Source organism: Poromitra crassiceps (assembly GCF_964638095.1).
Source record: "Poromitra crassiceps genome assembly, chromosome: 3".
Taxonomy (NCBI): Eukaryota; Metazoa; Chordata; class Actinopteri; order Beryciformes; family Melamphaidae; genus Poromitra; species Poromitra crassiceps.
Window position 1 is genome coordinate 35,007,916 of NC_139625.1, and position 25,978 is coordinate 35,033,893.

Genomic DNA, 25,978 nt, shown 5'->3' on the forward strand with positions numbered 1-25,978 from the left:
AATTCAATGAGGGCCACCCAGAGCTTAATGCTCAAGAAAGACATGGATTCACAATATCCACATGCATTAGGCATCTATTTCTCATTTTGCAGCCTCACACAGGGTCAAATGAAAGTGTCAATCTCCCACCAAATCATCTTGAGTCTTCTTTTTTCTTGGAACTTTTTTTACTCCGCTTACTTTTAATCAAATGTGAGGTTTTATTTTAGTGTTGCATGCATTGCATCAATATTTTCATTTCTAGGATTTTTTCAAAACTCATTACGCATTAATTAATTAATTAACTTTATTTTCACATTCAATTGAATCTAAAGATTTTCTTGAGACGTTCTACTTCTGCACTGGTAATTTAATTCTAGCAGCTTTTATATTGGAACGACTTGAACAACAAGCTTTTATTTAGAGCTTGCCTGTGCAATCTGCCATTCCTTCACAATGGAGGTTATTTGAAATAGTTGAAGGCCTGAACTGTGGCAGTGACACTCGAATGACCACACTCCTCCAGCAGTCCTTGAGTACCACAAGGAAATCACCTGGAGAGAAAAACGTATCACAGAAGTTTTGATCAAAATGCCATCCTCTATTTACAAATAGTGGGACTATCGATCAAATGACCTCTTCCTTTTTATTTCAGACTCTCCTGCGAAGGATTCTTTCATCTGCTGGAGAGCATCGAAGGACGACTCCATGGGGAACAGACAAACGTCTACCAGGACTCTTCGACTGATGGGATAAAACTAAATAAAATTATCAGGTGCACCCTTTCTATATTTCTTTAATAGACCCCCTAAAGTCCTGTTTCAAGATGTATATAAAATAGTCTATTCAATATTCATTTGTGTCTGATATGGTTTTTCCACACACAAAAAGCTAAATTATCTTAAAATGACTTCCCCCTCTTCTCATTAAAAATTCCAGAATCTGTAAATATGCCAATTTTGTTGATTTTTAAGTTTAACTTGAATACTGGACATGGATTGGCTATAAGTATTTGTGGTGTCACAAATCATGCTTGTAGGAACTCTCTACTTTCAGCAGATGATTGTGGATACAGCCTTCTAGTGTCAAACTCTGCACAGACATCATTCTGCACAGTGAAGCAAGAAGAAAAAACAAATTTTTGATTGCAGGGCGCCTTTAAAACCTTTTTTTAATCTCCTCTCTCCAGTAAATACAGTATATATTTATTTTTGTTTTTAATCATCAAGCAGTTTCTGCAGATCCGGAGCAAAACGTATTATCCTGCCGCCAACTGCTCTCACTTTAGATTAAGTGTAATCACTCAGCGCACTGACAACATGCACACATCTTTGTTTCTGAGGGGTTTCCAAACACATGTTATAGTAACCACCCTTTACTGTTGAATTATTGGTCTCGGCTATTGGGAGTCGGAGAGATGGAGGATGGAGTGGCCATGTTTCATTTGACTGGGCTTATTTTTCATAAGCCTTTTATAGTTCATAGCATGATTATTTTTACCATAATTGGAGTTCTCGTTACAAAGTATTTATGGATAAATGTCTTGCAAAGGGAAACTTTCTAACATCTAACTCTTTCTAAGCCCAATGATATACTTATATACTATATACTTATGCCCATCTGGGCAAACATAAAAGTTGCAAATGATGCCAACACTAGCACCAGTAGGACAGAGAGTAGAGCAGCCATCTCCTGCCATGGCCCTTGGTATACCGTTTACTCTTGCTGTGATTGTGTGTGTTTTTTGATGTGTTTGATTACACTCTCTCTATATTATTGGGCAGCCTTTGTAACAGCGGAGTGGTCTTGGATGACGAGGACCTTGGAGCATGTGGAGCAGTCGTCCTTCACGAGCTTCAGACGTTGTCATGGAGCACAGCACAGGGCTGCCTGCTGCCACAGGACCTGGTTAGTGCTCACCAGGGCAGCACCCAGCCCAAGGAGATAAGGTAAGGCTCCTGGCTCCCTGTGACTTTCTATGCATTAATTAATGGGGTTTCTGAGATGCTGAAGTTGATCATATGCCACAAGTTTGGTGCTCTTTAGTATTGTATTGCCTGCTATCATCTTTTGACATTAGCGCTGTGTGTGTGTGTGTGTGTGTGTGTGTTTGTGTTTGTGTGTGTGGACCGAGACATTTCCAACTCCTGCTGCTCCTATAATAAATATGTGCCATAATGGAGTAATTGAGAGCAGAAATAGGCCTCTCTCTTTTCATACAGAAAGTGAACAGAAAGGCGAATACGGCCTTTCATACAAAGAGTGGATACCTGCCTTTGCGTTTGTTTGAGCTGCAGACGGCCAGGAGCACACACTTGGAACAGTAGCTGAGACTGTGCACGGTGCCATTCCATGCAGTCTCTTTTGTCCACAAATGTAAAGGTCATCATTGGTGTCACCCATGGCGGCAACACTGCACGGGTGAATGTCATGAGCAAATTAAAATGCCCTATCTGTGACTTCCAGTCCTTTTGATAATGAGTAGTTATACTCTGAACCAAATCCATGCTCTGCTTCACTACTCTATTGATTTCACTGAGACCTTTCCCCCTAACATATACTCAATCCAAAGAAACACGTCTCAAGGTGTCATTTACACCCCTTCTTTCCTGTGGAGATGCCTATTGGCTGTTTGACCTTTCATCGAGTTTTCAACCTGGACTTTATTGGCTGCCTGCGTCCGTCCAATGTTAACTTGAATTAATTTATGATCTAGGTCTACTACAGTAAGTTATGGTGCTAGAGTAAAGCAGCCTTTTGTGGATGCTACATAATAAAACACATACACGGTGGGTGACAGTGACGACACAAATGTACTATGTTAATTCTTCACATGATGGAAGATTACAAACTTCTCAGCTCCGTCAAATTTCTTGATATCGTTAATCAAAGAATATGTCTCTCTGTAAGGAATTACAATGACTTTTTTCCTTAAAATCTCCTACTGTGTGGAACCAATGAAAAAGCCTCTCCTCTCCACCAACTCCACCCCCACCCGCCTCCCTTCCACAGCTCCAGCCTCCCCCCTGACGCTGCTCGGCTGTGGGATCGCTGGTTCAAGCACGCCCTTCTGCTCAAGGAGCGGCGCGTCCTCAGCACGGAGCGCCTGGTCCAGCTGTTCACGCCGCTGCTGCTGCAGCGCCATGCCGCCTACAGCCACCAGGTAGCGTCGGCAGCACACACACACACAGCCTCTGCACACACACTTAAATAGAAGCACACTGCCAGCATCATGCAAATCTAAAGCGGACACACACTATGCTATGACTAAAGGAGAGAGAAATGGCTCCTTTTTAACACTTTAGTCCAAAAATTACAGTATTGTTTTTCTCAAGATGGCTATGGTTTAGGGCTGGGTATCGCCACTGATTGATTTCCCGATTCAATTTCCAATACGGTATGATTCGATATCGATATTTCAGTTACAATACCAATTTTACTTTGAATATGGAAGAGATTCTCAAAGAACTAATATTGTAAATTGTACAAGGAACCCTCTGGTGCATTATTAAAAATATTAATGTTTACAGATGTTTACTAGATCTCGTTGCGCTAAGAACCAAACCACGCAAGACTAACAGGGTTAAAGCTTCAAGCATCCACGGGAAAAGGCATTATATTAAAAGATCGATATTGGGATTTATGAATCGATATTGGTTCCTTCCAAATGAATCCCCTACTGTCACTCTACTAACAACCAATTTCCAATACGCTAACGCTACAGAGGTGCTATACTATGGAACACTCATATGAATATCACCAATCAAGCATTACTTTTTACTGTTGCTTTTCCTTGTCTTAGACTTTTCCTTGTCTTAGACTTTTCCTTGTCTTAGGCATCTCGCGCGCTATGTGCGCTCGATTCCTAGGCTCACCCACTGAGCGGGCTCGCCCACCCTGCAGCCTATATGTATGTATGTGTGTGTGTATATATATACAGTATGTGTATATATATATATATATATATATATATATATATATATATATATATATACAGATCCTTTCCAAAAAAAATAGAATATCATGGAAATACCATGGATGACCGTGGGCTTCAGCGGATTGTCAAGCAAAGACAATTAAAAAATTTGGCGGAGATTCAGAGGGAGTGGACTGAGGCTGTCATTAGGCTGTCATCAGTCATAACTGAGAAGTAACTGCTGATTTTCTTCACACTATTCTAATTTCTTGAAATACTGTTTTGGGGGTTTTCTGGAGCTGTAGGCCAAAATTATTAAAAATGAAACAAGTAAAGGCTAGCAATATTTCACTTTGTGTGTAATGAATCTATAATCTATGAAAGTTTCACTTTTTGAAAGGAATTATGGAAAAAAACTAACTTTTCCATGATATTGTAATTTTTTGGAAAGGATCTGTATATCACAGAAGCACTATTTACACACACACACACACACACACACACACACACACACACACACACACACATATATATACAGTATATATATATATATCAGTGGCGGCTCCTGAGCTTGAAAGCAAGGGAGGACGGTCTCCCTGGGCGTTTTTTTTTTGATTTAGAGGAATATCTCATTTTAATTTAGCATTAGGATTAGACTGTTGTGATGTCATTATTCAGTTTTAACCATCAATAATTGTTCCTTTTCTCATTATTTCATTTCTCAGAGTAAATACTTGATAAAGTATCAGTAAATACTGACTTATAGTGACAATATCACAGCCTGAAATCACTAAGGCAGTAAGCTCCTTGGGAAGATAGACTACAGTAGCATTCTGCACTGGCCAGACTGGGTGTCCAACTAGCAGCTAGTTGGACACCCAGTCTGGCCAGTGCAGAATGCTACTGTAGTCTATCTTCCCAAGGAGCTTACTTACAGGGGTGGGCAACTATTTTTCATGGGGGGCCACATGAGAAACCCAGACTGTTGCCGGGGGCCGAACAAATATTGTCATGCCGTAACCCATGGATGGGCAACTTTGATGATAGAGAGGGCCACAAAAAAAAATCCTCGCTACCAGATTTTGCTGAGGGCTGAACGGCGCCAGCGTGAAAAATTTGGGGCATTTGAAGCCAGGTTTAGAGGAATAACTCATTTTAAATGAACAATTGTGATGTCATTATTCAGTCTTAACCACCTTTGATCCTTTTCCTCACTCACTCCTATGTCACCACCTGCTCTCCCTGCAGGGCTTGAAATTAACTTTTTTCACCACCTGCCAATATGGCTGCTAGATTTTAAAGTTACCAGCCAATTAGAATTTCCACTAGACGAAATGTTTTTCTTGAAATAAACCAGAATATGAGTGGGTTAATTTAAGCATAAGTATCGGTAAGTGGCCCGGGATTCTCAAAGCCTGTGTTGAGGGTCACACAAGAACAAAAATGCACTCTTGAAGCTAAATAAATCCAAAACCAACAAGTTAATTATTTAAATTTCTACTTCAATGTAGAACAGTCATTTCTTACACATGAGATTACTTTTAGCCTTTTAGTCATAAATATTATTGAGATATTCCATATTCCAGACTGAAATGCTATAACAGAAGAGTATTGCCCAGAATGACATGAACATTTGGACACTTATTCAGCGGGTATATTGCATGTTGCGTTCAAGTGCACTGTAAAAAACAACAACACAGGGGGCGCCCGCGGCCCGCGGGCCGTATGTTGCCCATGTATGAACTAACTGCTAGTTTACAAAAGACAGTTGTTTTTGACAAGTATTGAGATAGCTGCTAGCTTCTGGCTGTCAGGTTGGCTGCCAAGATGCTGTAGCTAGCTAATTGACAGCACAGTAAGATTGTCAACAATACATTTTAGCTCACTTAAATTCCATGCTGGGTAATGCTCCCAGAATCTGGTTTAGCAAAAGCCTTTATGTTAGCTCGCAATGCTAATGTCATTGGAACTGCTAATAACATTAGCATCGCAAGCTAACTAGCATTAGCGCGCTACTTATCAAACCAGGCTTCTTCCTTTTTTAGCACAGTAGGCAGCCAGATCACTTGTCTGCTGCACTTGAAAGTAGCTGTTCTTCCATATACAAACCATTGTCTGACACATTTAATCCCATTTGCATGACTCTTGTCATGGCTTTGGCCAGCTAGCTAGCTGGTCACATTATAACCACTGACCAGAGAGCCAACGCTACTGTAGCTCTGACGACTGGATGCAGCGGCAGTCCTGAACCCTGCCCGCCTGCCTGATGGTGGTTCTCATTGGTCAGGCCTGGTGTCAATCATTGCAGGGAGGCATTCCTACAAGGCCTGCATGCCTCCACTGTTGCACAATCTTATCTGTTTAGCCAATCATAGGTTAGCATGAAAAATACTGAAGCACATACACACACATGACACACAGCATAAGACCCTGCCCATGGACCGTGCCCCTCAGGAGCAGGGGGCGGGGCAGTCCTCCGTCCTCCAGAGACTACCCTTTCCTTCCCTGGCCTGCAGGTGTCACCATTAAAGCATTTTCAATAATGGAATTAGTTCAAAGCGGAGAGAAAATATATTTTGGTTTATTTATTAAAAATAAACTCCCTTTTCTTCTCAAAAAAGAAGGGAGGGGGCTCCTCCCTTGCCTCACTAGAAAAACCTGTCATATCTATCTACTGTATATATCTATCTATATATATATATATATCTATATATATATATATATATCTATATATAGATATATATATCGTATTTCCGCTATTAGTGGCCCCTATTCAATTACAGGCCTCTGCTCTAATATAGGACGGGGGCACGGCCTGCGCGGACAAATAAAGGCCCCTCCCTCAATACAGGCTGGGTAAAAAAAACAAAAACATGAAGGAGCAAAAACTACGGTGAATACGGTACTGTAAATTTCCCATAACACAACGCATCTACCGTGTGACGTAACCGGACGTAACGCAGAGACCAAACGAACCAGACGAAAGTTTGACGTTAAGTTTAAAGAGAGCGTTGTGCAATACGGTATGCAGCGGAACATTTGGTACAGTGTGATGTGGAATCAGCCCTTCAAGCAGAGCCTGCACGATGCCTACGACGAGTGGATAGCTGGGGACGCAGATAAGCAGTACACAGCTGGAGGTGGAAACCTAAAAGTGCCTGCTCGACGCCTGCTTGTGGACTGGGTGATCGCCGCCTGCGACAAGCTGGACAAGGATCTGATCAAAAAGTCCTTCCAATTTTGTGGACAGTCTGTGAAAACTGACGGGAGTCAAGACAACCTCATCCACTGCTTCAAGCAGGGACAGCCCTGCGCCGCTGAGGCTCTCGCCCAGCTGCGTTAGCGGGACCAGGAGAACAGACAGGCAGCCGAGGATGAGGAAGATGAAGAGGAACTGGTCAACAATGAACTTGTTGTTCTGAATGATGAGGACGCGGAGGATACCGACATACTAGATGAGGAGGAGGAGGATACTGAGTGAGTGAGTGAGTGACCACCAATATTTATTTGCGTTGTTTGGTTTTATGCAATATTTTGCAATAAAAGTCATGAAAATAAAGGAGTATGTCCATGAGAGTTTAATATTAAGAAATAAAGGCCTCACTCGAATACAGGCCTCTGCTCTAATATAGGACGGGGGCTCTCTGCGGCTCAGTAAATAAAGGCCCCGGTTACTATTAGCGGAAATACGGTATAAATATATACGGTATATATATATATATATACATACACTTTGTACCGATTACCAATTGAAGAGCCCTGGTGTACTGAGTGCCCTCTTTGTCTCTGGTGTTTGAAACCCAGCCCCGGCTGCCTCTTCATCAGATTGCTCCACACGTTGACCTAGACCAAAGGGAAACCCTGATCCACACGTTGACCTAGACCAAAGGGAAACCCTGACCCACACGTTGATCTAGACCAAAGGGAAACCCTGACCCACACGTTGACCTAGACCAAAGGGAAACCCTGACCCACACGTTGACCTAGACCAAAGGGAAACCCTGACCCACACGTTGATCTAGACCAAAGGGAAACCCTGACCCACACGTTGACCTAGACCAAAGGGAAACCCTGACCCACACGTTGATCTAGACCAAAGGGAAACCCTGACCCACACGTTGATCTAGACCAAAGGGAAACCCTGACCCACACGTTGGCCTAGACCAAAGGGAAACCCTGACCCACACGTTGATCTAGACCAAAGGGAAATCCTGACTCACACGTTGATCTAGACCAAAGGGAAATCCTGACCCACACGTTGACCCACACGTTGATCTAGACCAAAGGGAAACCCTGACCCACACGCTAATCGCAAATAACAGCCTCAGCTTGGGCTTCTTTCACCCCATGTGGCTTATTCTCCTGAAAAACACTGGCCTTTAATTTGTTATTAGCCAAAAGGATCGCCACCGCTTGGGCCCACATGAATGCAGGAGCCATTTAGACCTTCTCCACAATGCACAGGAGTCTTTGAAATGTCCGCTCATTGACCTTGTGCAGATCATGCTCAATTAAACCAGGAAGGAAATGACGGTGAATATTCACACTTAGCACCACTTACGGCTCAAAGATAATGCTAAGAGCACGGAGCCCCGCTGTAACTCATTCCCTGTCCACCTTATCCCCATTTCAATGGCATCCCACTTTGCAAACTATGTACAGTATAGCCATCTTACAAATTCATTCAGGAACAATACCATTCTATTATAATAGAATGATGACAAATACCTGCAGGGTTTTGTTTTATTTACTTGGGAGGAATCTTGTGGTGTGGAGATGTCACTGCGATGTCCCTGACGCAGGTGAGAGGCAGAGAGGGAGACTGTAGAACCTCTTCAAAATATCAACTGTCAAAAGGAAGAGAGGTACTGCCATCCTCATCATCCTGGCTAAAGGGCTTGACATACTTCCGTGTCAAACCCCTCGCCAAATGCACCGAGGGGTGCGCTGTGGTCGGCGAGCCTGCCGGCGCAGCCTGTGTGCAGCTCTTCGAAAATGTGACTCGACGTAGCTGACGCGAACAGCGCAAGTATACCATAATATAGATGGGGAGGTGATGGGGAAATCATTTACTAATTTTTATTTTTATTTGGACTTGTATATAACATGCTCCTTGCTGCTACTGTAATTTTAACTTGTATGTACAGTATATAACCTTGTTTTTATTTTAGCCTCCCACCCCCCTTCCCTCAAAAGGCCATTGCTTTTTGTCAGGCTGCTTTTGTATATGAGAATTTGTTCTTACTTGCTCGCATGGGTAAATAAAGGTTAAAAACAAAAACAAAACAAAAAAATTACACATTTTGCTGGGGACTGACCTGCGACCCCTCGTCAAGCTGACATTGGAGTATACAGAAGAGCAGAGAGTATACAGAAGAGCAGAGAGTATACAGAAGAGCAGAGAGTATACAGGACTAGCTGCCGCCGAAGTATAGTTCAGCCTTAAGTGCGTCAGGAAAAGCCTGAGTGAAAATCTCTCTATCTCTCTCTCTCTCTCTCTCTCTCTCACACACACACACACACACACACACACACGCACACACACACACACACACACAAGTCACACACACTCTCTCTCTCTCTCTCAAGTCACACACACTCTCTTTCTCTCTCTCTCTCTCTCTCTCCAACAGCTTACTCTCCACACACAAGAGCAAACAGAAATTGCCATTCACGTCTTGCCACACAGCCTGGCCACTCTGACAAATGAGAGCATGCAGCTCGCATGCACACACTCAAAGAGGCCCTTTGAATATTCAAGTGCTAACAGTTGCATTCATTGATATTTAAAATGCAGTGGGTCTGCGAGAGCCCTCAACCCCATGGTACATTTGACTCAATCTAAAAAAGAACAAAGATAGATAGACCGTTTTTTATTGTGCGATGGCATCAAATAGCAAGTGGCCAGCTCAGATTGGCATCATGTGTTTTCACGTCTCCTCCACTCTCCGAAAAATTAAAGCGTGTACACATTGTCAATCTCCTCTGTGACCTGCTGATAACAACTCACAATGTGCTTAAAGTTTGTCGCTGTCAAAACCCTCCTGATCATCCCCTTCATATTAGCGCCTCATTAAAAGTTGCACATGGCCGTCTGAGGCTGAGAGGCGGTCTTTGATGACAGAAGCGAGATGATGATGGCAGGGTTTGATAGGAGGGAGGGAGAAAGGAGAGAAAGGAAATCGGCATGTGGCATCTTCCTGCTCCTCATCTCAGCGAATGGCTCCTCTTAATTGTGTATCCTCCTCATCTCCCCGGAGATAAAAAATGAGCTGGAGAGGGAGGAAGAGAGCAGTTTGTCTCAGTCCTCTCAGCCAAGAGCAGAGATATCTGGAACGTGTTGCACATTAACGCCAGGGTGATTGCATTCTTTAGGTGCTTCTCTAATCTCATGGATGAGAGGAGTGTGTGTGTGTGTGTGTGTGTGTGTGTGTGTGTGTGTGTGTGTGTGTGTGTGTGTGTGTGTGTGTGTGTGTGTGTGTGTGTGTGTGTGTGTGTGCGTGCGTGCGTGCGTGCGTGCGTGTGTGTGTGATTGAGAGTGCGTGTGCGAGGGAGAGCGGGAGCTAAAGTGTGCGAGAGAAATCATCTTTTTTGAGTTAAACGGGAGAGAATTTGACGTTTTCAACATCGTGCGCTACAGCTGCACCTCTGTGCTAGCAGCCGTGGCCAAAGTAAATGACTTGCCTAATCGGTGAGAGTTCAATTTGACGCTTCCTTCACATACGGGAGCAATTAGAGTGTGTTTTTAATTTGTGTTGCTGCTCACAGGCCAAAGTGCTGCTGAGGACACTCGTGTCCCGGTCCAGTGAGGAGGGCCCCTCAGCGGAGGAGCAGAGTGACTCGTCGGGCCCCTCAGCGGAGGAGCAGAGTGACTCGTTGGGCCCCTCAGCGGAGGAGCAGAGTGACTCGTCTTTCTGCGGCCTTCCTCCTCTCCGGGTTGACGGCGACTGTGTGAAGCCTGTCAGGGCAGCACAGGAACAACAGACTCAAGGTCACTGAAGATTCTTCTTCTTACAAAATAGGACATTTAGCTGGCTTACTACGCAAAGCAACTCAAAAGGCACTAGCACAGTACAATTGGCACATTACATTCTTGTTAAACTTGAATAATTAGAATTTGAATGCTGGGTTTTGGTTAGTTGCTTACAAAAGAATGCTTGTATTTATTAAAAAACTCTCCCTTCACCAAGTATGTGTGAGGTTCCTATATAATAATGAGAACCCTATAAGGCTACATGTACAAGTGAGACGTGATCTATTATCTTGTTGTTGTGGTTGCCGTTAGGTTTGTTACCATTTAGATCAGTCTGTAGATTGCTACCAGTTTCCACAACGTTCCAAACTGAGAAAAGTCTGTCATTGCAATGTAATATGGAGAGAGACTGAGAATAGGAAGAAATAGACTGCTGCCATTTTTTTTGAGAACCACCTCTGCAGAGAAATAAAACTTCCCGTTTTATGAAAGAAATCAATTTCAGCATAGACCTTTCTTATGAATCCCTCACAGAGCCAGTCTTCATAGAGCTAAAGAAAGCCCCCCCTTCTCCTCCTCCACCCCCAGTCCTCTTTCTATCCCGTCCTCCCTGCATCTGCTTCTCACTATGGGCTTCCCTTTCTTACAGAAATACAAAGTAGTGAAGAGGACAGCCAGGACCAAAGAACTGGGGAAAGTATTCCTATTAGAGGTAAAAAGGCAGTGCCGGAGCCCCGGCATTCACACTGTCCTGTGTCCTTATGTTGTGGTTTGTTTTCTTCCCACTGCGGGGAATAATTGCCTCTTTTACGCAATGGCTGAGGCAGGATGATCAAGGTGAATCCAGGGTCAAAGTCCCACCTGAAGAGCGGCGCCAGTTCTCTCTAATTATCGCCGCGAAAACCCCGGCCGCCTTTCCAGCCCAGTCCGAGACAAAACTGATAATTCGCTGCCACGGCATAATGCGGCTTTAATTGTCAGGATGCCGAGGTGCGAAGCGCAAGAGATCTGTCACGGCTTCTCATTATCTTCTAAACAATGCTCTGGCAAGGCCGGACTTGAAAAAGAGGAGATGTGAGGGCATCCTGGAAGCTGCGCGGTGTGGCCATGCCTCCGCTGAACCTGTGAAATGAAAAGCAATGCTATAATACACTCGGCTATCAGATTTCCTACTGGGCTTTTCATGTGTGTGCATCCCCAAGGTGCACAGCTAGCAAAATGAGAGCAGTTTGGCTACGCCTAATCAAAAGAGAGGGGGAAAAGCCAGTAGAGTTCCATAATAAAACATAACTAAAGATTTTGCTAGGCAAGGCTTTTGCTATAGTGAGAGACATCTATCTTTCACAATCAAATACCTTGACCTTGGAACTGATAAAGACATGCATGTCTGCAGACCTAGTGTAACATGAGCTTTTTCCGACTTCATGTAAAAGCGAGGAAATTGCTCTCTGCTTTGATTTGCTGTGCAGTGTTGTTTTTAACAGCAGCAGCATCTTGAGACAACTGGCCATTTATTATGTACATCTGCTCTGTTGATTTTGCCATCAGCGCAGTCCGTGTGTGCTCCTATCAAATATGATACCTACTCTAGTGGTCGGGAAAGTCATTACGAGTGTTTTTAAAACAGAAAATCAATCATTGCCTTCCTGGTAGGGTACGGCCAGATAATGCCAGAGTGTGATTGCCGTCTCATGGAAACTGCCGATGTATACGCTAGGCTTGAATCAACAGCTTAGCTGATGGCGCACAGTGTTTTCAGCCACAGTGTTTTCAGCCACTCCGTTCAGCACTGAGACCAAAAGCCTCAGCCACTGACGCGTGTTGTCTCATCAAACAGAGAAGCCTCTGAAAGTTGGAAACCTGGGTTTTAAGCAAATATTTAACAGCGTGTGTGTGTGTGTGTGTGTGTGTGTGTGTGTGTGTGTGTGCGTGTGCGTGTGCGTGCGTCCATGTGTGTGCTTGTGTGCGTGTTTCTTTCTGCGTGTTCCTGTGCGCGTCCGTGTGTGTGTGTCCTTGAATAGAGACAAAAGCATATCAGCTGCTTAAACAGTCTGCCATGCAGGAGAGGCTGCAGAGTTCTGGAGAGGAGGAGGACGAGGAGAACGGTCCGTCAGGTAAGAGAAGAGGTCCCACCACTGCTCCGCCCTGTAGCTAGCCACTGGAGCCTAACCATTGGTCAACACTGGCCATATGTTCTGACATCCCATAAAGACACTATACAAAGACCACATGTCCCATGTGGGGTCCCCAACCTGTTTTCGGATAAGAGCTACTTACAAAAAATAAAAGTAGTTGCGAGGTACTTATTTTCTTTATTTTTCCACTTTTTTGCCTCATATTTTGCACATCTTAACTTTATTTAAAGGTGATGTAAGTGGTATTAAAATCAAATAAAAATAACATAAAAAAAAAGAAGTCAAGTAGCTCTACTTTCCGACAGCCATTACTGATAACAGGGTTTAGGATTAGCAGTATACAGAAAATACATTTTCTGGGATCCCATCACACTTTTATCCAATCAGGAGAGAGGATTCAACACATTAATTTTCTGTTTACTGCAGAGCGGAGGGACTGGGAGAGCGACGTTACTGACTCTATATCAGTGATGGCTGTGGGAAAGTAGAGCTATTTAACACTCATTTGAACAACAACAACAATCATTACAGCACCTTTAATAATGTAGATAGAGTTAGCTACAGTATACATAAGTGGGATTTACTTTATGCATGTTTTTTTTTATTGTTATTAGTATTTTTATTTTTTTGGCAAGCTACATATTGATGGCCTACGAGCTACCGGTAGCTCACAAGCTACCTGTTGGATACCCCTGGTGTAGATTCCCTGAACAACAGTCAAAGGCCAGTGCTCTCAGCCTTGCGCCATAGGTTTCCACATTAATGTGCATGTTACTGTAGGTTAGCTTGTGATTAGCTGCCCAAATCAAATGGTTTTATCTGGCCCTGTTTGCTTTTTTAAGGAATAAATGATGACCGTGAAGAGGACCTGGGGAGGGCCAAGCACTCCTCACATCAAGACCCTTACCCTGGGTAAGAACATTGTTATTATTCAACGGGCCACAGGAAATGGGCCACCAGACACCAAAGTGGTTGATGTACATTTGCATGGCGCTCTCATAATTCGCTGTTCATTTCCATAAGATCAAGGGGGCGATACCCATTAACTCACAAAGACAAAAGCCCCCCAAAGCCCCTCTCTCTCACTATTTACAGGGTTCAACCAGGTTTTAGAAACCCAACGCAAAATGTCTAACAGCAACGATGGATGGGAGTTGTAATGGCACTGTCTTGAGGCTTGTTGTCAGAGTGCACACAGATAATGTCAAGAAGAGAATCTGAGACAACTGTTTTGAAAGAAGGGGGACTCAAGTGTTGACAAGGACAAATGTCCTTTTATTTTTCACCCTTGAAACACATTTAGACTGCTCAAATCAGAGCCCTAAGTGGGTTGGAAAAGAACATCAAACGATAAATAGCTTCGGCGGAGGCCAACGCCATCGAGCTTCCATTTGAATATCAACGCGACTTCATCAAATCTGAAATTGCACGTCGGCTCCTCAGAGCACCTCTTCACCGCAAGCCCATTTGGGCTTCAGTAATGGCTGGGTAAACGTTATGAGGAGAAATGGTCCCTGATTTCATGTGATTACCAGGCACCATGCTGACACAAGGGCCTGAAGTCTGGATCTCCCTGGGCTGGCCAGCAGGCTCTCCCAGTCTGTCTATTAGCCCAGGGAAGGGCCTAATGGGCTGGCTTTATTGTGGTCCTCATAGCTGCTGATGTCTGCCAGCGCCAGGCAGCCCCAATGACCGCCCTCTTTAATAAACATGAGCCAATTTCGGGCCCGGACCCTCTCAGATGGTGCCCGTCTCTCCGTCATTAATGCGCATGGGAAGGCCACAGTTTATGTGATAAAACAAAACCCAGAGAACAAAAAAAAAATAGAAGAAGCAGAGAATGACACGAGCGCGAGTGATGAAACACCAGTTGTGTACATGAGTAAAACAGGACTAATGGGTAGTTATGCATGCCTGACACTCTAAGCTCACTGGGGGTAGGAAGGAAGCTGTGCCAAGAGTTACTTGTCACCATCAACCCTGTCTTTGAACTTACAGTGACCCCCCCCCCCCCTTCCCCCGTCTGTCTTTCTGCTTCTCCTGGACGTTTACATTTAAGCATTCTACTTACCACAGTCACTTCTTGCGCTTTATTGCTTCCACAAGTGGTCTGGAAGCCCTGCACTTGAGTGGAACCATAACACTGTAGCATGCTCTCACCCTGCTTCTCTCCTTTTTCTGTCTCTCTCTCTGTCTCTCTCCATCTCTTCGCCCCTCTTCCTCTCTCCATCTCTTCACCCCTCTTCCTCTCTGTTTCTGACTGATCGTCTCTTCCTGTATTTTTTCCCTCTCCATCCTACTTGTTAATTATTTGCTTTATTTTGTCAGTGAGCTGATGGGTGACATCAAAAGGAGGATGGAGCCGGACTCAAAATACAAAAAAATGCCTTCCTCTCTGTTGTCTTAGACAATAATTATGATTTGTCAGTTAAGCCCAGACTACAGCCAAGGGATTGTAGTTTAAAGCAGAGGCTTTGGTGCAAAAACTGCATTTATAGCCCTTTGTATGGCTCCTCATTATGTGTGGGCCTGATTCATTAAGTAATTGGTTTGCAGTTGTTTACATGAGTATTAAGGCGCTCTATTCAGGGGCCTTTGAGAGATACACTGTGCAAATGTTGCATGTTATGAATGCAGAATGAGAGGCGTGGGGCGGGGCCAGTCCTATTGGCCAAACACTGCACTCGGCTGAAAAGCACTGGCTGCTACTTTGCATAGCAATGACTAGTGCCTTAATAAGCTTTACAGATTAAATACATGCAGGCTATACAAGATGCAAAGAGATACTCTTAACACATTTATATGTGTTCATTTCACTATTATGGCGTTGGGGAGAATTGAGGTCTTTCATATTCTCTCTTACTTGCACTCTGCCGCACAGTGTTTTTCAGTCAGATACTTTCATAGAATGTGCCGTTTATTGTATTATAACTCGCGGGGAAGCGACTGATCTGCAACATTTATTAAGGATTTGTCCATTAGAAATCTTTTGCCGTCTTTGTGAGTGGCAAGGCAACATCACTTTGTGGTTGAGTGGGGATGAAAAGAATAATGCACGAAAGAGTGAGTCTTAATAAGCAGCTGCACTCCATGTAAAGACCACTTGTTCGCTTTTGTACGCAAGTGCATGCCACTGCTTCCTCTCGTGCAAAGAATCATTGTGCTGCTTTCTACTGTAGGCATTTCACATGCCTCTCCTTCTTTATTTAGTTTTTCTTTTTCTTACACCTTACTTTGCTTCTGTTTTTGATCTTGACAAAATGCTTGGACACATGTGCACAGATAAACAAAACAGAACCCTCCAGTCATCAGCCGATGATGATTGTTGTGCCTAGTCCCTGCTTGACAAAAACCTTGACTCAACAATTAGTGTTTTTACAGCTTTGCCTTGGACAACAGGATGTGCTCAGGCATTCACCCTCAAATCACTCAAAGTGTCATAATCAGAAGCTCTCTAGCTCGCTCTCTCCTCTCTCTCGCTCTCTTTTATATCTCCTCTCTCTCTCTCTCTCTCTCTCTCTCTCTCTCTCTCTCTCTCTCTCGCTCTCTTTTATATCTCCTCTCTCTCTCTCTCTCTCTCTCTCTCTCTCTCTCTTCTATCTCCTCTCTCTCTCTCTCTCTCTCTTCCTTCTATCTCCTCTCTCTCTCGGAGGCCGAGGCGATGTGTGTGGCATCTGTGACAGCCCACTGGGAGGAGGGGTGAGGGGGACATGAGCCGGGAGGAAGGGAAGGAAGGCAATGCAGAGACAGAGAGCTGGAGGTAGAGGGAGACAGAGAGCTGGAGGTAGAGGGAGACAGAGAGACAGAGAGCTGGAGGTAGAGGGAGACAGAGAGACAGAGAGCTGGAGGTAGAGGGAGACAGAGAGACAGAGAGCTGGAGGTAGAGGGAGACAGAGAGCTGGAGGTAGAGGGAGACAGAGAGACAGAGAGCTGGAGGTAGAGGGAGACAGAGAGCTGGAGGTAGAGGGAGACAGAGAGACAGAGAGCTGGAGGTAGAGGGAGACAGAGAGACAGAGAGCTGGAGGTAGAGGGAGACAGAGAGACAGAGAGCTGGAGGTAGAGGGAGACAGAGAGACAGAGAGCTGGAGGTAGAGGGAGACAGAGAGACAGAGAGACAGTAACAGACAAAGAGGCTGTGAAAGGGGGAGGGTTACTGGTCCAAAATGCAGCATTGAGTGTAGGGAAATGCATGTAAACAGGCAATCTAATCACACACACACACACACACACACACACACACACACACATATATATACATACCTGTACATATATATATAAAACACACACACACACACACACACACACACACACATACACATACATATATATACTGTATATATATAATATTTATTTATTTTGTATTTTTTTAAGGCAGCATTTAGAGGCTCCAGCCAATCAATGCTCCAGCCAGAGGAGGTCAATGTCCTGCACTAGCTACCTCATTTTCACCTCAGCTGTCTACATCAAAATAAACCATGAGAGATCTTTAATGGCCTATAATATATTTTTGTCTTATTTTCTTATCAAATTCAACTTTTGTGCTTAATAGGTTAAAAAAAAGGTAAAAGAAAACAAGCAAAACGACAAAAGAATGCCACTTGCCCCCCCCCCCCCCCCCACACACACAAAAAAACAACAACAACACAACAACAACAAACACTTTTTTAGAATGTATTGTTTGTCTTATGTATATATGCAATGTGTGTGTGTGATTTTCACGAGCCAGCAAATGTTAGGCTATCCTAGTGTAGCTTATGTTAGTCAATAGTGCGGCATTAGGTGAATGATCCATCCTGCAGCCATCCTCTGCACTGGCGGGCTACACTAGAGTGCCACCAGTTTGGAGGAGAGTGCCTGTGTTGAAATCATTGGCAAAATGCCTCTCTAAGCTGCAATAGTCACTCATTGCCAGCAGAGGGCACTCACACTTTAGAGAGTACCCACTCACAGTGCACTCACAGTTGCCTCTCACTGTTAGCCCCCACTGAGGGCTACATCCTGGTACCATTCAGGACCATCTATGCCGAGCCTAAACAATGTTTCTGTGGGGTCATAGCTGGGATGGGAGTAGGAGTTGATGGGAATGATGAGGTGATGGGTCTCCCTTTACCTTTAGCTGAGCGCCGCTGTGCAAGAGTGCTATTGTGCTATTAGCATTCGTGTGTGGGTGTCAGGAGCTTAAAAAAGCCAGGGTAAATAAAAGCAGTTCTATGCCTTTCAGTTTGCACAAGCTAATATTTAATGCTGTGTAAGCATTATTTCCACAGATAGAATTCTCAGCCTCTAAAATTTGACTAAAGATACGTGAAATGCATGGTCCTTTCAAATCGGATAGAAAGGTAGTCTTCCATGCAATTGTTAAGAATTCCAGTTTGCGTGGACAGTGTTGTTTGAACATGTTTTTGGCAATGTATGTACTATTGGATATTTTTTCTTATGAAATAGACGGAGACATAGAGTAAAACCAGCTTTAAGATCAGCCATGTATGGTGTTTTTATGCATAGAGTTCTGCTCTCATTTGACGGTGCGGATGAGAGGCAATTGATGTTGGTATCAACTCAACATTTCTTCATTGATTTCAGTTAATACAGTTAACAGAGCACAGTTGGCTACATTCAAATTTACGAGTGTAGTAGTTGTTGTCTGTTTCTTCCATTATTATTGCTGAGACACTATATATATATACTGTATATATATATATATATATATATATATATATATAAATTGTGTGGGCTTTGCCTCAAGTAATAACAGTAAGGCGCTATAATGTGAAATGGAGCAGGGACACTAAAAAATGAAAAAAATATCAGTACAAAATACTAGTATTCCCGTCAAGCTCTGACTATGTAATGTGTATAGAATGTGTACAATTTTACAGACAACTGTTTAAACATAAGATAAACAACAATATGACACAATTGCAAAGACCAGAGAGAGCGAATGAGAGAGACATTGTAAAAGGGGCATTACAATAGCTGTAATTTGCATCATTTTACACATTCCATTCACCTCTGTCTACCAGAGCCTGCAAAACAGTGGCCAGCCCAGTCTTACATATTCAGATCATTGCCTCAATTAAGGCAAACTCACCAGAAGATGAACTGGCATAAATGTTTATGGAAACGGAATATTAGATCGGAGGGGTCAGTTCCAGACTGGGCTCTCTATGGTAATAGCCCTGTCTTGAAATCAGTCCTGTCCCTAGCTGAAGTGGAACAGCTGATAGACCATTCCCATCCCGGGGGGAAGTTCGAGAAAAGAAAAGCCCAATTTACTCCCTGCAACAGCTATTACTGTGGCAGAGGAGAGGACGTAATCGTATGGATTATTTCTGTATTTTTGCAGGGCCTGTTAGAGATATGTTGCCTAACAGTTGTGAATGGACGCAGTAGTCCCCATGGTTTAGTTGTGCTTCAACCACTTCTGTACTTGATATGTTGTTCATTTTAAAAAGCTGACTGCAGATAGCAGGCAGACATACATTATCTTCTAGTGTAGATGTGCAGATATCTTTCTCCTTGCTACTTCACCTCAAGCCTGCCCGCACAGCTGTCATTCCACAATACTACGACTTGCACAGTAGCATTGAGAGACAAAGCCTTATTCTATTCTTGTCACTTCTTAGCTTAACATGCTACCAAGGATCACTGTATTAAAAAAAACATATGCTAAAGATTAAACATATATTGAAGTAGATAACTTTAATATATCTGCAAATTAGTACTATTAGCCGTGTAACTATTATTCATATACATAATTGTAGATGTTTCTTTAGCATGCATACAAAGAGAAGACTTTTGTGTTGCAGGTCAAAAAGTTAACAAAAATAGTGCCTACTATAAGTTTGGACTCAAAACAGCCCTGACGGAAAAATAACAAAACATTATATCCACTACCCACTATTTAGCATCAGGTGTATGTATAATGTGTATATACTCAAACACAAGTTGTTAAAGGTAGGATGAATTGCCTTGTCTTTGAAATGTGATGTCTCATAAAGACCATACGCTATAAGGCAAACAAATTCATGTAATTCAACAGAACACAACACTCCTATGCAACACTCTTTAGACACTCTCCTATGCAGTTCTCTATGACAGGACCCTATGCAGTGCTCTTTAGAACACAACACAACACACTCCTATCCAGTGCTCTTTAGAACACAACACAGCACACTCCTATCCAGTGCTCTTTAGAATACAACACAACACACTCCTATCCAGTGCTCTTTAGAACACAACACAACACACTCCTATCCAGTGCTCCTTAGAACACAACACAACACAACACACTCCTATCCAGTGCTCTTTAGAACACAACACAACACACTCCTATCCAGTGCTCCTTAGAACACAACACAACACAACACACTCCTATCCAGTGCTCTTTAGAACACAACACAACACACTCCTATCCAGTGCTCTTTAGAACACAACACAACACAACACACTCCTATCCAGTGCTCTTTAGAACACAACACAACACACTCCTATCCAGTGCTCTTTAGAACACAACACAGCACACTCCTATCCAGTGCTCTTTAGAACACAACACAACACACTCCTATCCAGTGCTCTTTAGAATACAACACAACACAACACACTCCTATCCAGTGCTCTTTAGAACACAACACAGCACACTCCTATCCAGTGCTCTTTAGAACACAACACAACACACTCCTATCCAGTGCTCTTTAGAACACAACACAACACAACACACTCCTATCCAGTGCTCTTTAGAACACAACACAGCACACTCCTATCCAGTGCTCTTTAGAACACAACACAACACACTCCTATCCAGTGCTCTTTAGAACACAACACAACACAACACACTCCTATCCAGTGCTCTTTAGAACACAACACAACACACTCCTATCCAGTGCTCTTTAGAACACAACACAGCACACTCCTATCCAGTGCTCTTTAGAACACAACACAACACACTCCTATCCAGTGCTCTTTAGAACACAACACAACACAACACACTCCTATCCAGTGCTCTTTAGAACACAACACAACACAACACACTCCTATCCAGTGCTCTTTAGAACACAACACAACACAACACAACACACTCCTATCCAGTGCTCTTTAGAACACAACACAACACAACACACTCCTATCCAGTGCTCTTTAGAACACAACACAACACAACACAACACACTCCTATCCAGTGCTCCTTAGAACACAACACAACACACTCCTATCCAGTGCTCTTTAGAACACAACACAACACAACACACTCCTATCCAGTGCTCTTTAGAACACAACACAACACTCTCCTATGCAGTGCTCTTTAGAACACAACACAACACAACACTCTCCTATGCAGTGCTCTTTAGAACACAACAGAACACTCTCCTATGCAGTGCTCTATGACAGGACCCTATGCAGTGCTCTTTCAATTGCGAGCAGCTTATTTGTGATTGTGTCCTTGCCTCCGCGTCCCCTTATTTCCATTTTTCTGCCGTTGCTTTTTAAACTGCCTCGGTTTTGATTTAGCAGCTTTCTAAGTGCCAGAGGTCCTTAGAAGTTCAATACACTGTCTGAACAGATGCAAGGGTCATCCATACATCCTGTAGGATGTCCTATCGCCTTGTGAATTTAAAGGTTACCCTGTAATGATGATCCTGGCTATATGGCACAATATCACAAAGCAATCTGCTCACAGTTAAGAATGGGGCTTGCATCGTTTCATTCTTTCTCGAGTGGTGCAAAAGCAGCAATATATAGTTTGGGAGATAGCAATTGGAACGTAGCCAGGGTAATTTGGTCCTTATACTCCATATACAGTCAGATGTGCCAAGACTTGGCAAAGAGAGAGAGAGAGAGAGATGAGGGTGATTGAGAGGATGACAATCAAATAGGTCATGGGTTTGAATTGATGCAGATGGAGGATACAACCCATGATTGTTTATACTGGAGCTCATCTGCTTAAAACTCAGCGTCCCCCCTCCCTCCCCATTTCATGAAAAGCGTCAACACAGCTCCGATATACAAAGTCCAAACAAACCATATGGATATGTATGCTAACCTGGGAGATGATGAGGAGATATTGTGTATGCTAACCTGGGAGATGATGAGGAGATATTGTGGGCCTGCTTTGAATAGGCCCTGTGATGATGTAAATTAAAGAGGAGGCCTTTAAAAGTGGAATGGGGGGGGGGCCTTATTGCATATGCATTGAGGTAGATCAAAGCCTTTTTGGGGGTCACACATTTACATAGCGATATCACCAAAGCTATGGGAACCTGGCAACCCTGTCTGTGGGCCACTTCTGAATAAAGAGGGCCTTGTGGAAGTCCTTCAGCACGATTAGAACAGGAGTCAAGGAAGTTCCCTTCGCTGCTCTGTCTGAGCTTAGCCAGCAAATCTCCCTCTCCCTGAAACGGGTGTCCTCACAATGCGCTTGCCACAAACACATTTTGGTTATGACGGTCATAATAAGATGTGTAGCATTTGTGCTTGTCTGGTAGTACACCTTTCTGTTATGGTTTTATTATGCCTCCGCCGGCGATAGCCAGGCCGGAGGCATTATGGATCCAGGTTGTCCGTCCGTACGGACGTGCGTCCGTACGTATGTCCGTCCGTACGATGTTCGTTAACGCGATATCTGAGGAACACCTTGACGGAATTTCATCAAATTTGCTTCAAACATCGACTTAGACTCAAGGATGATCTGATTAGATTTTGGTGGTCAAAGGTCAAGGTCACTGTGACCTCTCGAATGCCATTTTCAAGCTTGTTAACGCGATATCTCAGGAATGCCTTGACGGAATTTAATCAAATTTGTCTCAAACATCGACTTGGACGCAAGGATGAACTGATTAGATTTTGGTCATCAAAGGTCAAGGTCACTGTGACCTCTCAAACGCCATTTTCCAGCTTGTTAACGCGATATCTCACGAATGCCTTGACGTAATTTCATCAAATTTGCCTCAAACATAAACTTGGACTCAAGGATGAACTGATTAGATTTTGGTGGTCAAAGGTCAAAGGCCAAGGTCACTGTGACCTCTCGAACGCCATTTTCAAGCTTGTTAGCGCAACATCTCAGGAAGGGCTTGACGGAATTTCATCAAATTTGCCTCAAACATCGCCTTGGACTCAAGCATGAACTGATTCGATTTTGGTGGTCAAAGGTCAAGGTCACTGTGACCACTCGGAACGCCATTTTCAAGCTTGTTAACGCGATATCTCAGGAATGCCTTGACGGAGTTTCATCAAATTTGCCTCAAACATCGACTTGCACTCAAGGATGAACTGATTAGATTTTCGTGGTCAAAGGTCAAGGTCACTGTGACCTCACGAATGCCATTCCCAAGTTCGTTGAAGCGATATCTCAAGAACGGCTTGATGGAATTTCTGCCAATTTGGCTCAAACGTCGACTTGGGCACAAGGATGAACGGATTACATTTTGGTGATCAAAGGTCAAGGTCACTGTGACCTCTCCAACGCTATTTTCAAGCTTGTTAACGCGATATCTCAGGAATGCCTTGACGGAATTTCATCAAATTTGCCTCAAACATTAACTTGGCCTCAACGATGAACTGATTACATTTTGGTGGTCAAACTTCAAGGTCACTGTGACCTCACAAACGCCATTCCCAAGTTCTTTAACGCAATATCTCAAAAACGGCTTGATAGAATTTCTTCTGATTTGGCTCAAACATCGACTTGGACGCAAGGATGAACTGATTGCATTTTGGTTATCAAAGGTCAAAGGTCAAGGTCACTGTGACCTCTCGAAGGCCATTTTCAAGCTTGTTAACGCGATATCTCAGGAATGTCTTGATGGAATTTCTTTGAATTTGCCTCAAACGTCCACTTGGACTCAAGGATGAACTGATTACATTTTGGTGGTCAAAGTTCAAGGTCACTGTGACCTCACACACCCAATTTCCAAGCTCTGTAACGCAACATCTCAGGAGCGCCTTGACGGAATTTCTTCCAATTTGCCTCAAATGGTGATTTGGACTCAAGAATGAACTAATGGCGGAGGCATTAGTCCGCGTTGCGGTCGTTCTAGTATCTGTCTGTTCTCTCAGGTGTCTCAGCTCCCCATTTCACTGACCTGCATTTACTCTGCTTGCAGTAGCCACTGTATGTTTTACAACGTTCTGTTAAATCACTGGTTCTCAAAGTGGGGTCCGAGGACCCCCAGGTGTCCTTGAGGGGGTTCCCGGGGGAGGGGGGAGGGGGCTACGCAGCAAAAAAGGGGAATAATTTATTCTCACTATAATTCCATCCATAAGTAACACAATGACAGAATTTATGACTATTTTGGTCATGGCCCGGGTTTCAAACACTTTCTATAATAAAACATCTGAAAGCAAAAATCTTATCAGATGGGGGGCCCTGGGACAAAATCTTATCAAATGGGGGTCCGCGGTCTAATTTGTGTCAGTTTAGGGGGCCTTGACGTAATCAAGTTTGAGAACCACTGTGTTAAATTATTTGTGTATTATATTCATGTTTTATTTGAGATACAGTAAAATGTTTTATGCCTGAGATGAAAATCGTGTTCCAACTTTTAGCGTTAAGTGGCTAGAAATATTTATTCTTTATCAAAGACAATCTACGGTAATAACTTACATAATGCTCCTAACTGTCTTTGTTTTTCTAGGAAAGAGAGGACAAACTCAAAGCCTCATTCCGCTGTACAGTCAAAAGGTGAGTCCAGAGAAGCTTATTTGTTTCAATTGCTCGTAAAGACAATATGTGTCAGAAAAGGTTACATACATTGAACATATTACCATAATGAGGTTAATGTGGAAATATTTACAAAATCACTGTAGATTTAAGCTTCAATATGAGCCTTTTGATTATATTCCTGTGTACATAATTTTTTTAGGTTAAGTGTAAATGAATAATGGCCTTGAAGCCAAATCCTCGATCTAATCCTCTAATAAATTACTAAAATAATCTAAGTTGGGGAACCTGCTGTGGTTCTGTCGTTAATATTTCTAAATGAACCATGAACAACAGCCTTAGGAATCTAAGATCTACTTATGAATCATGCTGAAACACCCTGAAAGACCTTTGTCAGTTCTAATGGTGTACAGCCAGGCGAAGAGACACATTGATCTAACACAGAGCAGACGTTACGTTAACAGGTACGTTGTTGAGGCTTTCATTGTGCAATCAAGGCCACCATAATGTTTAGCTTCAGTGCTTTTAACCCTTGGAATACTTGTAACAAGAGTCAAGGCACACTGACTGGATAAACAATAACCAAATATGTAGATGAAGCATGGTAAGGAAATAGGTCTGCAAAGTGCTTCTTGCATTTTAGCATACATTAAGTAGATACTAAGATAGATAAAAAAATATATATAAATAACAACCCTTTTTTTCTGTACTCTTTAATATAGCTTTCTGGGGGGAAACAGATGACAGCGACTCAGAGATTGAAGCAGCCTTGCGTCCTCAACCTTTCAACACAAACAATGACGACTTTGATGACTTCTATGACTGACATTACCCGGGAGAGATTGCTTTAATATGGCGCATTCAATCACAGCAAAGTTTCAGACAGTTTGGCTCATGGTAATTTACCCCTTGACCATTATTTTAGTAAATGCTGGCTCTACATTGTAAATCATATGCACACTGTATCGTAAAAACAAATAATAAAGTTGATAGCTCTCACACTGGGTAAAGTATGTGAAGAGTTGTCCAACGCTCTGATGTTAACCCTGCTTCAGTCTCTTTATCTGAACAACTCTTGCAGCTCATAATAACAGCTCGAAATAGATTAAACAGATCTTTGAAAGCGATTTGTTTGCACTAGACTGGAAATCATGCATTTTGAATGCTGCAAGCATCTCCGAGTGCTCTACCTCCAGCATGCTCGAGCCTCGAGTGTAGTGATGTGAGTCACCTGTGAAACGACAAAGCACAATGGCCACTCCGGCTGCTGCTGCGCGACCTGTGCACCCGCTGAAGAGGCCCATCTCCCAGGACACTAC

General features: G+C 43.2%; 1 protein-coding gene across 1 annotated transcript in view; it reads left to right on the forward strand.

The window, feature by feature from the left end:
• The window catches only part of kiz (kizuna centrosomal protein), a 40,849-nt gene extending 15,211 nt beyond the window's left edge, over window positions 1–25,638 (forward strand). Inside the window, exons 7-15 of the mRNA XM_083633645.1 lie at window positions 635–754; window positions 1,764–1,928; window positions 2,992–3,142; window positions 10,664–10,886; window positions 11,518–11,580; window positions 12,890–12,982; window positions 13,846–13,915; window positions 24,634–24,680; window positions 25,382–25,638. Of these exons, the coding sequence (XP_083489771.1) occupies window positions 635–754; window positions 1,764–1,928; window positions 2,992–3,142; window positions 10,664–10,886; window positions 11,518–11,580; window positions 12,890–12,982; window positions 13,846–13,915; window positions 24,634–24,680; window positions 25,382–25,485 (1,036 nt within the window). The 3' untranslated portion in view covers window positions 25,486–25,638. The remainder of the gene's footprint in view (window positions 1–634; window positions 755–1,763; window positions 1,929–2,991; window positions 3,143–10,663; window positions 10,887–11,517; window positions 11,581–12,889; window positions 12,983–13,845; window positions 13,916–24,633; window positions 24,681–25,381) is intronic.
• The last annotated feature ends 340 nt before the right edge of the window (window positions 25,639–25,978 follow it).